At 70.8% G+C, this 14,094-nt stretch overlaps 4 protein-coding genes across 4 annotated transcripts in view; 2 read left to right on the top strand and 2 right to left on the bottom strand.

Moving 5' to 3' along the window:
* Positions 1–814, top strand: part of CHLNCDRAFT_10627 (hypothetical protein) — a gene marked incomplete at both ends in the record, with an annotated part of 1,428 nt that extends 614 nt beyond the window's left edge. The window contains 3 exons of the mRNA XM_005848490.1: positions 28–152; positions 397–541; positions 712–814. Coding sequence (XP_005848552.1) covers positions 28–152; positions 397–541; positions 712–814 — 373 coding nt within the window. The remainder of the gene's footprint in view (positions 1–27; positions 153–396; positions 542–711) is intronic.
* Positions 815–961: 147 nt separating this feature from the next.
* On the bottom strand, positions 962–10,189 carry CHLNCDRAFT_57668 (hypothetical protein; the record flags this gene model as incomplete). The annotated part of the gene is made up of 23 exons (XM_005848296.1): positions 962–1,828; positions 1,978–2,083; positions 2,290–2,458; positions 2,701–2,913; positions 3,148–3,222; positions 3,349–3,474; positions 3,635–3,709; positions 3,941–4,072; positions 4,288–4,456; positions 4,668–4,792; positions 5,070–5,207; positions 5,492–5,775; positions 6,033–6,229; positions 6,380–6,643; positions 7,135–7,375; positions 7,584–7,807; positions 8,075–8,206; positions 8,473–8,560; positions 8,686–8,804; positions 9,058–9,162; positions 9,340–9,450; positions 9,680–9,830; positions 9,930–10,189. The coding sequence occupies 23 exons, from the start codon at positions 10,187–10,189 to the stop codon at positions 1,349–1,351; spliced, it is 3,984 nt and encodes a 1,327-aa protein (XP_005848358.1). The 3' UTR covers positions 962–1,348.
* A 400-nt stretch (positions 10,190–10,589) lies between these two features.
* Positions 10,590–12,678, top strand: CHLNCDRAFT_145093 (hypothetical protein; the record flags this gene model as incomplete). The annotated part of the gene is made up of 6 exons (XM_005848489.1): positions 10,590–10,739; positions 10,867–11,034; positions 11,186–11,425; positions 11,590–11,702; positions 11,877–12,064; positions 12,275–12,678. The coding sequence occupies 6 exons, from the start codon at positions 10,590–10,592 to the stop codon at positions 12,676–12,678; spliced, it is 1,263 nt and encodes a 420-aa protein (XP_005848551.1).
* Positions 12,679–13,085: 407 nt separating this feature from the next.
* Positions 13,086–14,094, bottom strand: part of CHLNCDRAFT_22496 (hypothetical protein) — a gene marked incomplete at both ends in the record, with an annotated part of 2,023 nt that continues 1,014 nt past the window's right edge. Inside the window, 3 exons of the mRNA XM_005848295.1 lie at positions 13,086–13,264; positions 13,500–13,662; positions 13,800–13,932. Of these exons, the coding sequence (XP_005848357.1) occupies positions 13,086–13,264; positions 13,500–13,662; positions 13,800–13,932 (475 nt within the window). The remainder of the gene's footprint in view (positions 13,265–13,499; positions 13,663–13,799; positions 13,933–14,094) is intronic.

Raw genomic sequence — 14,094 nt, 5'->3', positions numbered from 1 at the left:
GGGACGTGTATGCGCACAACGTGGGAGACGTGTGGACCGGCTGCAGCGGCGGGTGCGCGACCCGCGGGCGGGCTACGTGCAGAGCCTGGAGGTGCTGCGGGCGGCCAAGGCCTGCGGCGTGTACACCAAGTCATCCATCATGCTGGGCCTGGGTGAGGGTTGGGGGGCATGGGGCGGCGGTGGCGCGGTGGTGGCGCGGAGCGGCGCGGCGGGGCGGGGCGGGGTGCAGCGTGGCGTGCGGGACGGCAGGGAGAGGCACGCCTTGCGGACCAGCAGCCGCAGAACGGTGCCCCCGCGCCTGCCGGCGCCCTCTCTACCCCTGCGGCCCTCCCGGTGCCCTCGGCACTGCCTGCTCCACACACCCCGTGCCTTTCCCTCTGCCCCCGGCCCGCGCAGGCGAGAGCGACGAGGAGGTGGTTGACACGATGCTGGACCTGCGGGATGCGGGGGTGGACATCCTCACGCTGGGACAGTACCTGCAGCCCACGCAGCACCACCTGCCCGTCGCCGAGTTTGTGACCCCGGAGAAGTTTGAGCACTGGTGGGAGCATGGCGGGGGGAGGAGGGAGGGCAGGTTGTGTGTGTGTGGGGGGGGGGGTGCATGCTGCGGGAGCCAGCCAGCTGCACAGAGGCCGGAGAGCCTTGCACGCCTGTGGCTGGAACTCCCCCCCCAACGAGCGCGCGCGCCTCCCGGCGCCGTCCCCGCCGCAGGCGCAAGTACGGCGAGGAGGTGATTGGGTTCCGCTACGTGGCGTCGGGCCCCCTGGTGCGCTCCTCGTACCGCGCGGGGGAATTCTTCACAGAGGCGATGATCAAGGGGGACCGCGGGCAGCAGGCGCAGCAGGCACAGCAGGCGCAGCAGGCGCAGCAGGCACAGCAGCAGGCGGTGCTGGAGGTGGGCGGCGTGCAGGTGCCGGTGCCCGAGCTGTGAACGAGGGGCCTGCCTCCTGCCGATTCTGGGGAAGAATGTTTGGTTACACGGGTGCACACACACAATGTACACAAGCTACGCAAGCACACCAAAGGAGTTGTTTGCTGCTTGAAGAGCATGAATGCTGCAAGCGGTGCAGTTCGATTGGATGAAAAGTCAGCCCGTGCTGTTGGTGGGCAGAGGTGAGCAGCTGGCGAGCGCTGTGTGAATGAATGGTGGGCCAAAACAGTGAGGTGGAAGTGCTTGACCTCCGGGGCAGCTCTAATGGGGTTGGAGAAACTGCCAGACAATGCAGTGGTTCAGGTCGGTTTGGTGGAGCGGGCGGTGGCAGTTCCGCGGGCAATGCCTGCGCTGGCTTGCCACAGCCGCCGGCATGCCTCGCCCGCTGCGGCAGTGCGCTGTGGTGAGGCCCAGCGCTCAGGGCCCCTCCTGTGTGGAAGTGGTGCGCTTGCGCAGGCCGCCGCCGCCGCCGGTGGTGGAGCGGCGGAAGCTGGCGGGCGCCGCCGCCGACAGCGCCTCCCCCGGCGGCAGCAGGGTCACCGCCACCGCGTCGCCCTGCTCGCCCTGGCTGGCGCCGGCGCCGCTGCCCGCCGCCTGGGCGCCTGCGCCGGCGCTGTAGCCGCCGCCCCACACGTCCGACTCGGGCTGGGGCGCCGTGCCAATCACAAACGCGTCCTGCCCGGCCTGCTGGCGCTGCGCCGCCGCCGCCGCCGCCGCCTTGGAGTCGATCACATCCATCCTGCTCCCGCGCCGCTCGCCGCCCTCCTGCTTGGCGGCCAGCGCATCCGTCCCAGCGGCCTGCTCCCCCGCCGCCGCCTCCTCCGCCTCCTCCTCCGTGTCTGACGGCGTGTAGTCGCGCTCGGGCGGCACAAACACCGACTTGCTGCCGTTGGCGAGCTGCAGGCGTCCGGGGCAGTGGGGCAGCCAGGCGGGGGGCGCGCTGTGTGGTGGAGCCAGTGTGGAATAGAGCTGGTGAATTTCCATGGCAGGAGGCGGCCCAGCAGGGCGGCAGGTAGGCACTCGCCCCCGGCCACCCCTCGCCTCACCCGGTACAGCGCATCTGCCATGGCCGCCTCGTGTCCGCCCAGGCGCAGCCGCTTGGCGGTGCTCTTCTGGATCTTGGCCAGCTCCTTCTTGCGCAGCTTGGCGTACCTGGAAGGGGGAGGCAGGCGGGCAGGCAGGCAGGGGGCGGCGCATGGCCTTGCTGGCACGGCACAGCACGCCGCACATGCATGCGCACCCTGCCAGCCCGCCGCCCGCCGCCTCCATCCAGCCGGCCCCACCCAGCCAGCTCCAGCATCTGGCCCCTGCCGGCTCCCCACCACCCCCACCCCACCACTCTTCCTCGGGCTCCTCACTTGGAGAACTTGAGGTAGATGAGGGCCGGGAACAGCTGGAGCCAGGAGGAGACGGGGAAGGCGACCACCAGCAGCCAGTAGAGCACCTCCTTGGCGGTGGCCACGCCGCGCAGCACCAGCGCCACCTTCCACGTCGGCTCCCAGTACAGCACCACCGTGTTCAGGGGCACTGCACAGGCATGGGGCGGTCGGGAGGCGGGCGGGAGGCAGGCGGGCATGGTGGCGAGAGGCCTGGCTGCTGGCATGAGGGTGTCAAATCAAGCACGTGTGCCCCAGCAAGCGCGTGTGCCCCAGCAGCATCAAGCCTGTGCCCATCCACCCACGATGCCACACTGCCGTGGCACGCCACCGGGCACCACCACCACCTGCACGCCGCCGCCACCTGCCCCCCGCCACCCCGCCGCCACCCACCCAGCACAAAGTCTGCGTCCATGCCCAGCGCGCGCCCCAGCGGGGTGCCCTGGCTGCCGTTGGCCACCCACAGGCTGGGGTAGGCCACGTCAGTGCGGGTCACCAGCTGGCTCCACTGGAACGTCTTGTGGCCGTGGATGGACATGCCGGTGTTGGGCTCCACGGAGAAGTACCAGCCGTGGGCGGCAAAGTTGGAGTCCCAGTCGGCCCGGCCTGCGGGGAGGGGAGGCGCCAGGGCAGGGCTGATGAAGGGAGACAGGCAGGTGGACAGTTTAGGTGGCAGGGCAGGGCTGTTTGGGAGAGGCAGGCAGGCCGACAGTTCAGGCTAGGTGGCATGGTAGGGAGGAGTTGGGGGCGGGCGGGGATGTGGAGGAGGTGAGCAGCCGCCCCCGGGGCAGCGGGGGGTGCCCACAGGGCAGAGGTGGGGGAGGCGGCTGGGCAGCCCACCCGTGGCGTTGATCACTTCCTCGCTGCTGCGGTAGTAGCGAGCCAGGCTGATGATCGTGGGGCAGCCGTAGACGTCTGCGGCCAGAGCACACAGCTCAGCAGTGGATTGTGTTGGTTGCAGCGTGGCAAGCGAGGGTGGGGCGAGGGCGGCAGGCACGGGGCGCCCAGCAGGCGGCAGGGCACAGGCGGGCGGCCGCACACCCGACAAGTCCCAGGCAAAGGGGATGGGCTCGGGGTTGGTGCAGCGTGCCAGCCAGGCGCCCTGGTCAGCCCCAAAGTACTTGTCTAGAGGCCCCAGGTCGGTGCCGTTGAAGTAGGTGGTCAGGGCTGCGGGCGGCGGGGAGCGGCGCAGCGCAGGGGGGACTGGGGAGCCGAGGGGGCACCGTCGCGGCAGGGCTGTGCTTCCACCAGCAGGCACGGCAGCCTGGCGTGGCTGGCTGCCCTGCACCCCGCAGCACGCAGCACTCCAGCACGCCCTCCCACCCACCCTCCTCATCCTGCATGAGCTGCCAGTAGGCGGCGGGGGAGTCCTGCTTGAGGGCGGTCAGGGCGGCCATGGTGGCTGCACGCATCCAGAGAGGGAGGAGGGGGCGGCGAGTCTGCAGGTGGCGCCCTGTTTCCGGCTGCCATGCGCTCTGCCCTGTGTCGCCAGCACAGGCGCCGCCAAGCACCACAAGCAGCTCTGCACCAGCGGACAGCAGCCCAGGCGAGGCCCAGCAGCGCCTGCACACCAAGACCGCCACGCTGGCCCCGGCGCCGCCAGCCGGCGCCGCCCGCCCGCCCACCCACCCACCCTGGAATGCCTGCTCGTCAAAGCCGGTGGCGGCCTTCCACTCCTCATATTGCGTGGCGTTGCACTCGCCATACGATTCGGGGTGCAGCGTCATCTGGTAGGCACGCACCTTCTTCACGCGGATGTAGCTCTCTGCGGCACGTGGAGCAGGCAGGCGAGGCAGGGCAGCGTGGGGAAAGGTGACGAGCGCCCGCTGCCCCGACAAAATAGGCCGTGGGTGGCAACCCGCACAGGAGCGGGGCCTGACCCCCCCCTGAAACAGCGCAGCGCAGCCCAGCGCGGCCCAGCGCAGCGCAGCAGCGACCCGTCGGGCGGCCACCTTTCCCACCGCCCCCAGGCCCCCGCACCCGTGGACACGGTCTTGACTGAGCGCATGAGTGAGGACTCGAACTGGATGGGCTCCCTGCCCCTGCTGGGCTTGAAGTTGGAGCCCTGGATGATACCCTCGTTGATGCCGGTGGCGTTGAGGATGCCGTAGGGCTTGGTGTAGAAGGGGATGCCGCGGTACTGCAGCGCCTGCGGTACCGCAACACGTGGCGGGGGAAGAGAGGCAGGGCGGGGCACAGGGGGCAGGTGAGCGGGGACAGTCATGCACCCATGGCGTGCCGGGTGCCCCCTAGCTGCAGGCAGGCAGCCCCCGAGCCTGTGAGTCGCGCCAGCAGCGCCCCGGCCGCTGCCCGCCTGCCCTGCCTGCCCGCTCGCCTCCCGCCTCCCCTGGCCCACCCACCGACTGCGGCCAGTCTCCCTTGCGCTTGCCGGTGACGATGCGCTTGTGCTGGATGCGGGGCTCAAAGGCGGCCACGTCGGTGGACTTGTAGCTGAGCATGGAGAAGGTGTAGTTGGCGCCCGTCACTGTGGTGCGCAGGGCAGGCAGGCAGGGGGTGCGGCAGGCAGGAGGTGCCGGCGTGAGTGGTGCGGGCATGAGTAGTGTGGGCGTGAGTGTGTGCGTGGTGTTGTGGTGTGTGGTGGCAAGGGGAGGGGGGCGGTGGAGGCGGGGCCCGCCCCAGCCCTCCCAGGCCGGGGGCCCGCCACCCTCCCCGCCACCTGTCCCGCCTGTCCTCTGCTCCGCCTGCCGCCTGCCCCGCCCGCACCGCCGCCACGCCCCCCGCCTGCCCAGGCCCGCGCCCACCGTTTGCAAAGTACTCCACAGGGTATGCCTCTGTCTGGAAGGAGAGGGATGTGTAGGGGCTGTACATGTAGGGCGCCAGGCGGTAGTACTGAGGGTTGCTCAGCTGGGCGGAGGTCACCAGGATGGGGTCCTCGTAGCCTGAAGGGGGGGGGCGGCGCGGGGCGAGGTGGGATGGCGGTGTGGAGGAGGTGGCAGGCCGGGGCAGCCGGCAGGGCAGTCGGTCGGTGCCCCGTCTGATGGCAACCGAGGCCGGGCATGCGGCCAAGGGGCCTGCCTCCCGCGGTGCATGCGCATGGCAGCGGCAGCGCCCCAGCGACGCTCTCCACACACAGGCACGCCCACGCGCGCGCGCGCGCGCACAAACTGCACACACACAGCACGTGTTTGCCGTGCCTGCGCCCCGCCCCGCCACGCCCGCTCACCATACAGCAGCTGCTCCACGGTGCGGGTGACCACCAGGCCGCCCGCCCCCGGCCCCGCCTGCCCCACGTGTATCCATGTGGTGTACACCAGCTTGCCCCAGCTGGGCAGCAGGCTGATGAGGTAGAGCTGCAGGGAGCGGAACTGGAGGTCGGTGAGGGAGGCCATGTCGGCGGCCTGCCCCGCGGACGCGCCGCCCTGAGCGCCCAGCCACGCCAGCGCGGCGGCCTTGCTGGGTGCCATCATGAAGGTCTGGATCACGCTCTGGGCAAAGGGGTCGCTGGAGCTGCATGGGAGGAAAGGAGGGAGGGAGGGAGGGGGCTGGGGGAGGGAGGAGGCTGCTGGGTAGGGAAGGGCAGGGCCGCGGCGCCGGCAGCTGCCGCTGCCCCGTTCCCCAGCGTCGGCCCTGCCCCGACCCCCCCGCCACAGCGCTGTTCTGCTTGCGGGGCAAGGTGTCTGTCTGGCGCCCCCAGGCAAGCAGGCGCGTGGGGCAGGCAGACGCGCGGTCTGGCAGGCGGGCGGGCGCTCCAGCAGCCCCCTCACGTGGCGCTGCTTGCCCCCGCCACCGCCCCCAGGAATGCGGTGGCCGCCGGCTGGGAGATGACCAGGCCCAGCTCGGGCAGCATGGCGGGGGTGACGGCAAAGCTGAAGCCCAGGGAGTCGGCGTTGGCGGTGAGGAACGCGCAGAACTCGGGGGCGTGCGGGAAGGCGCCGGGGCCCACGGGCAGCGCGGCGCCGCCCTACGGGGACGGGGCAGCGCCCAGGGGCAAAGGCCGCCTCGTGGTAAGTGCCAGCAGCAGCAGGCGGGCCGCGGCGGCGCTCGGGCCGTGGCAGGGCGCGAGGCGCGCCAACGGGTGGAGCAAGCAGGCGGCGCGGCGCGGGCCACCCACCAGCACGGAGCAGTCGGTCCACTGCTGGATGGCCAGCGCGCCGGCCATGCCCACCGCCTGCGCCTGCACGTCTGCCGGCAGCGGCTGGTCGGGCGGCAGGCCTGCCAGCGCGGGGTCGGCCCTGAAGCCCGCCTCCACCTGTGGCAGCATGGCCTGGTACGTCACCACATCCAGCATCGTGCGCACAGCCAGCGGCAGCAGCGTGTACACCATCGCCTGCTCGGGGGTGGGCGCAGCCATGGCCGTCCAGCGTGCGGCCACGCGCTGCGGCGGGGGCAGGGGGAGGAGAGTGGGATGGTGGGAGGGGGGAGGGTGGCAGGGCAACACCTTGGGGAGGAGCAGCAGGCACGCATGGCAGCATGGCAACATGGCAGCATGGCAGCATGGCCCCAGCCCCCACGCCGCGCTCTGCCCCGACATTGCCCGCCTGCCCCGCCCGGCCGCTGTGTGTGTGGCCCATGCCGCCCTCCCTCCTTTCCTCCCTCCCTCTCCTCCTTTCCTCCCTCACNTGCACCTCCTTTCCTCCCTCCCTCTCCTCCTTTCCTCCCTCACNTGCACCTCCTTTCCTCCNTCACCTGCACCTCCTTTCCTCCCTCCCTCTCCTCCTTTCCTCCCTCACCTGCACCTCCTTTCCTCCCTCACCTGCACCTCCTTTCCTCCCTCACCTGCACCTCCTTTCCTCCCTCCCTCTCCTCCTTTCCTCCCTCACCTGCACCTCCTTTCCTCCCTCACCTGCACCTCCTTTCCTCCCTCACCTGCACCTCCGCCGCGATGATCTGCGCCCCCCCAAAGGCCATGAACAGGCTGTAGGTGCCCGAGGAGTATGTGGGCAGCAGGGAGGCCAGGTAGCCCTTGAGCATGTTCCACTGGTCGTCGGTCAGCGGCTCCAGGGCGTCGTGCAGCGAGGGGTCGGCCGAGGCCAGGTAGGCCAGGTTGGTGGCGCGGGTGAGCAGCAGGAAGCGCGTGACAAAGGCCTGGGCGGCGGGGTCGATGCCGCTGCAGGGAGGAGAGGGGAGGCGGCAAGGCAGAGGGCGGCGCGGGTGGGCGGTGCGAGCGCGAGCGGCAGCTTGCGGCGGCGGGCGAGGCGGCAGGCAGGCAGCCACCAGCAGCAGCCCCCACTTCCGTACACCGCTCCTGCCACAGGGTGCCGCCACCCCCGCAGGCCCGGCCCCGCGGCAGCGCCCCCCCACGGCAGCCCGCGCACGCTGGGGAGGTGGTGCCGATGGCGGCGCTGAGCCAGGCACCGGCCGCCCCCAGCGGCAGGTCGAAGCCCAGGCCGGCAAAGGCTGTGGGGGGCACGGGGTCGGGCGCCGAGGTGGCTGCCTGCAGGGCTGTGGAGATGAAGTAGCAGAGCTCTGGGGCATAGGTGATGCCCTGAGGGTCGCTGGCGTTGGTGGGCAGGAAGAAGTCGGTGTCAGAGGTGAGCGCCTGCGGGGCGCACAGGAGGCGGGGGTGGGCACGCACAGCGTGCTCGACTGTGGTGGTGGTGCGGGGGGGTTTGAGTGCGGCTGGAAGAGCACATGGCGGGCATGCCGAGGGGCGGCAGGCAGCTGCCGGAACGGCAGGGATGACGCCATGCTGGCCGGCTGGCCAGCATCCGCGACGGCGGCGGGTGAGGAGCGCTCCTGCCTAGGCCCTCGCTCCCAGCTCCACACCCGCAACCGCCCACACCCCTGGCACCCCGCCGCCGCCCACCCGCATCATGCCGCAGTTGACCCACTGCCTCAGCGCGTCGCCCGCGGGGTCCAGGCTGCCCAGCGCCACGGCCGCGCCATACAGGCGCCCCGCCACGTCAGCGAGCGTCATCGGCATGAGGATGACCTTGACCTGCGGCCAGGGAGCCAGGGAGAGGTGGCTGGCAGAGGAGGCACCACGCGGCTGTGGCGACGTCGCAGCCCGGACGCGCTTGCAGGCGCACATCCGCCGCCCCCCTGCCCAGTCGCATGGCGACGGCCGGCACGCGGCATGGCACAGTGGGGTGGAAGCGGAGGCGGAGGCAGCGGGCTTCAGAACAACACCCGCCAGCCACCACCAGCACCAGCACCAGGCTCCGCCACCAGCACCAGCCTCCGCCACCACTCGCGCCCGCCCACCTGCTCCTCTGGCAGCGCCGGCGGCTCGTCTGGGTTGCTCAGCGCCGCCGTCATCCTGCGCATGGCCGTGTAGAATTGGATGTAGCCCCTGCAGGCAGCAGCACAGCGCACGGGGGGGGCAGCAGGTGGGCAGCCTGCAGCCTGCCCGCGGCGCGCTGTCACCTCCGCCTCGTGGCATGACGCCTGGCGGAAGAGCGGGCCTGCCGCTGTCACAGCGCGGCGCCCCCCCTGCGCGCGCGCCTGTTGATGACTGTCAGGGTGTCGCTCATCGTGCATGTGGGGCAGCTGTTGTCGGGGTCAAAAGTGTCCCAGGTGTGGTAGGTGAAGGCCACCTGTGCATACCCAGCCAGCCAGCAGAGGAGCTCACAGGCACACGCGGCGGCGGCGGCAACGCAAGCCAGGCCGGCGATGGGAGGCTGGCAGGCTGGCATCCAGGTAGGCATCCAGGCTGGCAGGCAGGCAGGCAGGCGGGCTCCATCGTGTGTACCCGGCAGGGGCCTGCACTGAGCGCGTGCAGGCGGCGCTCGGCCCCGCTCCCGCCCGCTTGCCCCCCAACCCCCACCCCCACCCCCCCACCACACCCACCTGGTTCCAGTCCTTGGTGTAGTTGACATTGTAGCGCGTCTCCAGGGACACAAAGGAGTAGGGGCCCACCTCCACGGTGGAAGGGGGAGCCGTGCCCGCCAGCCACTGTGGCAGGGGGCAGGCGGGGCGCGCATTGGCGCGGGCAGCCAGCCGGCCCTGCCCCCCCAGGAAGCCCCCGGGATCCGCGCGGCCACCACCGCCAGCAGTCCCACGCATGCATGCAGATGCACTCCCACACACACAGCCCCTCCTCCCCACCGCACCGCACCCCACCCCACCCACCTCGTCCACGTTTGTGATGTTGTGGAAGTAGTAGCGCGAGCGCACGCCCGCGTCCTCGCACGTCTGCACCGCCAGGCGGTGGTCGAAGCAGTCGGTGCGGGAGGTGATGACCTGCATGCGGCGGGGGAGGGGCGGGCGGAAGCGGTGGTGGGTGTCGGGGTGGCGTGCTGGCAGCTGTGCAAGCCGTGGAGGGCGGCCCTGGTGACCACCAGGGCTCCCAGGCCTCCACGCACAGTGGCCCCAGGTCCCGACCGGTCCCCGGCCTCGCCAGCTGCACGCTTCCCGCTCCCGCTGCCACCTCTAGCGCCGCCGCCACCCACCGCCGCCACCCTGCCCCCACCTGGATGTTGGAGAGCAGCAGCTGGATCATGGGGTCGGCCACAAAGATGCCCACCAGGGGTCCCACCCACCACGCACAGCCCGCCGTCACCACCACCATTGCCAGGAAGAAGCGTTTTTTGCACTTGTGCTCGCCGGGGCGCATGTAGCTCCTGCGGGGGCGAGCCAAGGGGTGGGGAAGCGGGCAGACACGGCAAGGCGAGCGGGCAGGGGGCTGGCAGGGCAGGAGCTGCGGGGCCGGGCGCGCTCACGAGACCAGCGGGTTGACGCCGCCGTTCAGGGGCTCCTCGCCGCTGGCCAGCTCCTCCTCGTCCTCGTCGATGAAGTAGGGCCTGAGGGCCGTCTTGATGCGCTTCAGCGAGGTCTGGGCGCGCGAGAAGGAGTGCTTGCACCTGTCCCGCCAGCTGGAGGCGCCGCCGGCCGCCGCGCCGCCGTCGCTGTCGCCGCTGATGGCGCCATTCTCCCCCTGGTCCACCAGCTGCTGGAGCGGGATCTTGGCCCCGCCCTCCATCGCCGATGCAGCCTGCACGAGAGAGGAGGTGGTGGGCACATGGTGCCTTGGACGGTCGCCTCGTCCTTCGTGGGCAAAAGAGGGGCGCGCTGAGCCCCTCCACCAATGATCGAGCCCTTCGATAGTTCCAATTGGGCCTCAACGACACCTGCGCACGTCTCGGCGGTCCACTGCCCACCTAACGCAAGTCAGTCCTGGCGCTCTTAGACCTCCTGCCAATGACAGTCCGGCCGCACTAGCTGCCTGCGGGCCTTGTTGCTGCGGTTCACCGGCGCTGGACGTTTCAGCCCGGCGCATCGTGCTGTGAGTGCTGTGGGGTCTCAAGTGCTGTGGGCAAGAGGGCCGGGAAGGCAACTCGATTGCATTGCATTTTTCGCTCCACTGGCTGGCACGTCCCGGCATGAATCAGCATCAGGGGTCCCAGGATGATGAGGAGCTCCTCCTCACCTCGCTCGACAGCAGCAGGTCCACCCTTGAGCAGGAGACCACCGTGGTGCTGGACCTGGCACCTTCGACGCCGCTGTGGGCCTATGCGCTGCTGATAGCCGCGGTGAGGGGCTGCCTCTTGCTGCCGCCGCCGCCGGCGCCGCCGCCGCCGCCGCCGCTATGGTGCTGCGCATTCCACCTCTCCATCGCTCCTTCTCCAACACCCACCACCGCCACACCCAACTCCGCAGGTGTTTGCCGTGTCGTCGGCGGCTGTGACGTTTGCCATGATTGCAGAGGTGCCGCCCATCACGCTCGCCGCCTGGCGCCTGCAGCTGACCTCGATCGTTCTTGGCATTGGAGGGGGGGTGCAGTACCGCGGCATGCCCCCCGCAGACCGACACCGCATGCTGCAGGAGGTGAGCTGTAAGCACGCGTGTTTGAAACGTGACGTTACGGGGGAGATGGGCAGGGGGGCGGCAGCAGGCCGTACCGCTCCTGGAGGAGGCGCGCTTGGCTTCACCCGCCCCCGCTCTGCCTGCCGCCGCCTGCCGCCTTGCCCTGCCGCAGGCGCGGCTGCTGGCCGCCAGCGGCACCTGCCTGTGCTTCCACTTTGGCCTGTGGGTCCTCAGCGTCGAGACAACCAGCCTGGCCCACTCCCTGCTCTTTGTGTCGGCCACGCCGCTGTTCCTGGCGGGCGGCGCCTGGCTGCTGCGCCAGCCCATCTCTGCGGGGGAGCTGGCGGGCGCCGGCCTGGGGCTGCTGGGCGCTGTGCTGCTGGCCACCGCCGCCGCACGGTCGGACGCGCAGGTGAGGCAGCGGCGGCAGCAGGGAGGGAGCTTCTCCCGTGAGCTACCGCGCGCTATCCAGCCCCTCATCGGTGCCTGCCGCCCCCTCTGCTGGTGGCGACGCCGGCCGACTCTGTTGGCGGGCGCACCCTGCCACCGGTGCGCCGTGTGCGGCCCCTGCTGCAGGTGACGGTGGGAGGGGACCTGGCGGCGCTGGCTGCCTCCCTCTGCTTCGTGGGATACCTGCTGGTGGGGCAGCGCCTGCGCAAGTGGATGCCTGCCTTTGTGTACGCCTTCAGGTGGGGACGGGGTGGGGTGCAGTAGGCCCGGAGCAGGGGTGGGGCGCAGCAGGCAGGGCCCTCCCTCCTCGCCAGACACTCGCTCGCTCCACATGCCATGTGCCCCCCTGCCAGCTGCTGCCCACCCACCAGCCCATGGCCTGCTCACCATGCCGCCGCTGCTGCTGCTCGCAGCGTGACGTCGCTGGCGGCGCTGCTGCTGACGCTGGGGGCGCTGCTGTTTGAAGGCGCCAGCCTGGCGGCCGCCGGCATGCACGGCGTGTTTGGCTGGGCCGCCTCGCCTCACTACCTGCCCTACGTTTTGTACCTGGCCCTGGGGCCGGGCATCGTGGGCCACACAGGCGAGCCAGACCGCTGCCGCTGTGCCAAGCTGTGGGCTATGCATGGCGAGGGCTTCGCATGGGCAACCAGCGGGCCTGGCATGCGCATCTAGCGCGCAGGTGCCCGTTTGAGAAGAAAGCCGCCGGGCATGCTGCGCCTGGCGATGCGCTGGTCGCTGTGCAGGCCTCCATGCCATGCCATGCCGCCCGCCGACCCGCCTTCTTGCCCACCTTCTTCACGCGTGCCCGCAGGCTTCAACACGCTGCTGCGCTACATGGACCCCCTGCTCATCTCCCTGGCCTGCAACATGGAGCCGCTGATTGGCAGCCTGCTGGGCTGGGCGCTGGGCCTGGTTGCGCCCCCAGGGGCCTGGACGTACGTGGGCGGCGGCCTGGTGCTCGCCTCCACCTGCGTCGTCTCCCTGGCCTCCCACTGCCGCGAGAAGCGGCAGGCGGCGGCGGACAAGGGCGGCGGGGCGGCAACCCCCGCGCTAGGCGGGAGCCGGGGGCTGGGACACGCGGCAGCGGCGCCGCCGGCGGAAGGGGGTGGTGAGCTGCTGGGCCTGCGAGCAGCGCACGGCGATAGCCCGAGTGGCGGGCCGCGGAGCAAGGCACCTGCTGCCGCGCCAGCCGGGCCGCCGCCCAGCGCAGTTTGAGGATGTTCCACACTTATTGTTCAAGTACTTTCTGTTTGTGAACTGCCAGCATTATTTCTGTGTACCTCAGCCCTGGATGACCCACGCCTCTTGTACAAACGCAGCATACTGCGACATATGTTGCTACCTGTAGACCATGCCTCTCTCTTCTGCCATCCCCTCTCCGCCGTGATGCATTGCAAACAAGTTACAAGTTGTGAGTTCAGTACTGGTAAGCAGCAATGAAGATGGAGCGTAGCAGCGCAGAGAGGGGGAGCAACAGGAGGGGCAGCGCGGGGACGACGGCACAAGGTGGGGTGGGCAAAACTGGCAAGTGCAAAGAACAGCAGGCGTGCGTGGGGGGGGGTCAAGGGCAGGCATCGGGGCGGCAGAGGCGACAGCGTGTGTGCGCAGCGCATGGCTCGCCCTCACACACGCTTGGCGCCCTCGTTGTCCAGCCGCACCACCTTGGCTGAGTTGACCTCCAGCCCTCCCGCCGCCTTGAAGGCGCCCACCATCGCCTCCTTCACCCGCTGCCCCACCTCGGGGTCCGACACAATGGCCACCGCGGTGGGCCCCGCGCCGCTGATGGTGCACCCAAACGCGCCTGCGGGCAGGCGGGCGCCAGGTGCTTGGCGGGCGTCTGGAGCGGCGACGCCTCGGTGTCGCGCCGGGGCCGCTCCCCCCCCGCAGCCCCAGCTCCACTCGCTGCCCGCGCCTTGAGGTGCCATGTGCGGCGGCCGTGCCGGTCCACACACACACACACATCCACACACGCCAGCCACCCCCGCGCCGCCCCTCCCCAGCGCGGGCCCCACGCCGCCCCCCGCCGCGCCGCCCACCTGCCGCACGCGCCGCCTCCTTCACCGCCTGGAAGCCGGGTATGAGGGGCCCGCGCACCGGCTCCACGATGGCGTCCGAGTCCAGGGCCCTGCCGATGAGCGCCGCATCCCCGCCCAGGATGCCCGCCACCAGGGACCCGCCCATGGCGCAGTTGTTGACGACCTGGGTGGGGTGGGGTGGGGGTGGGGTGAGGCAGAGGGAGAGTGTGTGTGTGCGTGCACGAGGGGAGCGTGAGGTGTGGCGCTGTCGGCTGCCGCCACATGCAGCCCTTCTCCCACACACACACACACCACACACACCTGCTTCATTGGTATCTCCTTGGGCAGCACCGCCCGCATCTCCGAGGTGGGCGCCTCAAACCGCGGGTTGACCAGCACAAACCACAGGTCGCCGGCAAAGGGCAGGCGCTGCAGGTCCAGCGGGTCGCAGCTCCTGCGCGCCAAGGGTGCAGGTGGTGGGGGACGGTGGTGGTGGTGGTTGGCGGCGGGGGTGGCGGGGGCTAGAAACAGACAGAAGCAGCACCAGACGGGCAGCAGCCAAAGCAGCAGCGGCGGCGGCAGGATGAGCAGCAGCGGCGGCATGGGATCCTCCAGA

This window comes from Chlorella variabilis (genome assembly GCF_000147415.1).
Source record: "Chlorella variabilis unplaced genomic scaffold CHLNCscaffold_8, whole genome shotgun sequence".
Classification (NCBI taxonomy): Eukaryota; Viridiplantae; Chlorophyta; class Trebouxiophyceae; order Chlorellales; family Chlorellaceae; genus Chlorella; species Chlorella variabilis.
The sequence above is the reverse complement of the archived record's forward strand: the minus strand, read 5'-3'. Positions and strand labels throughout refer to the sequence as shown.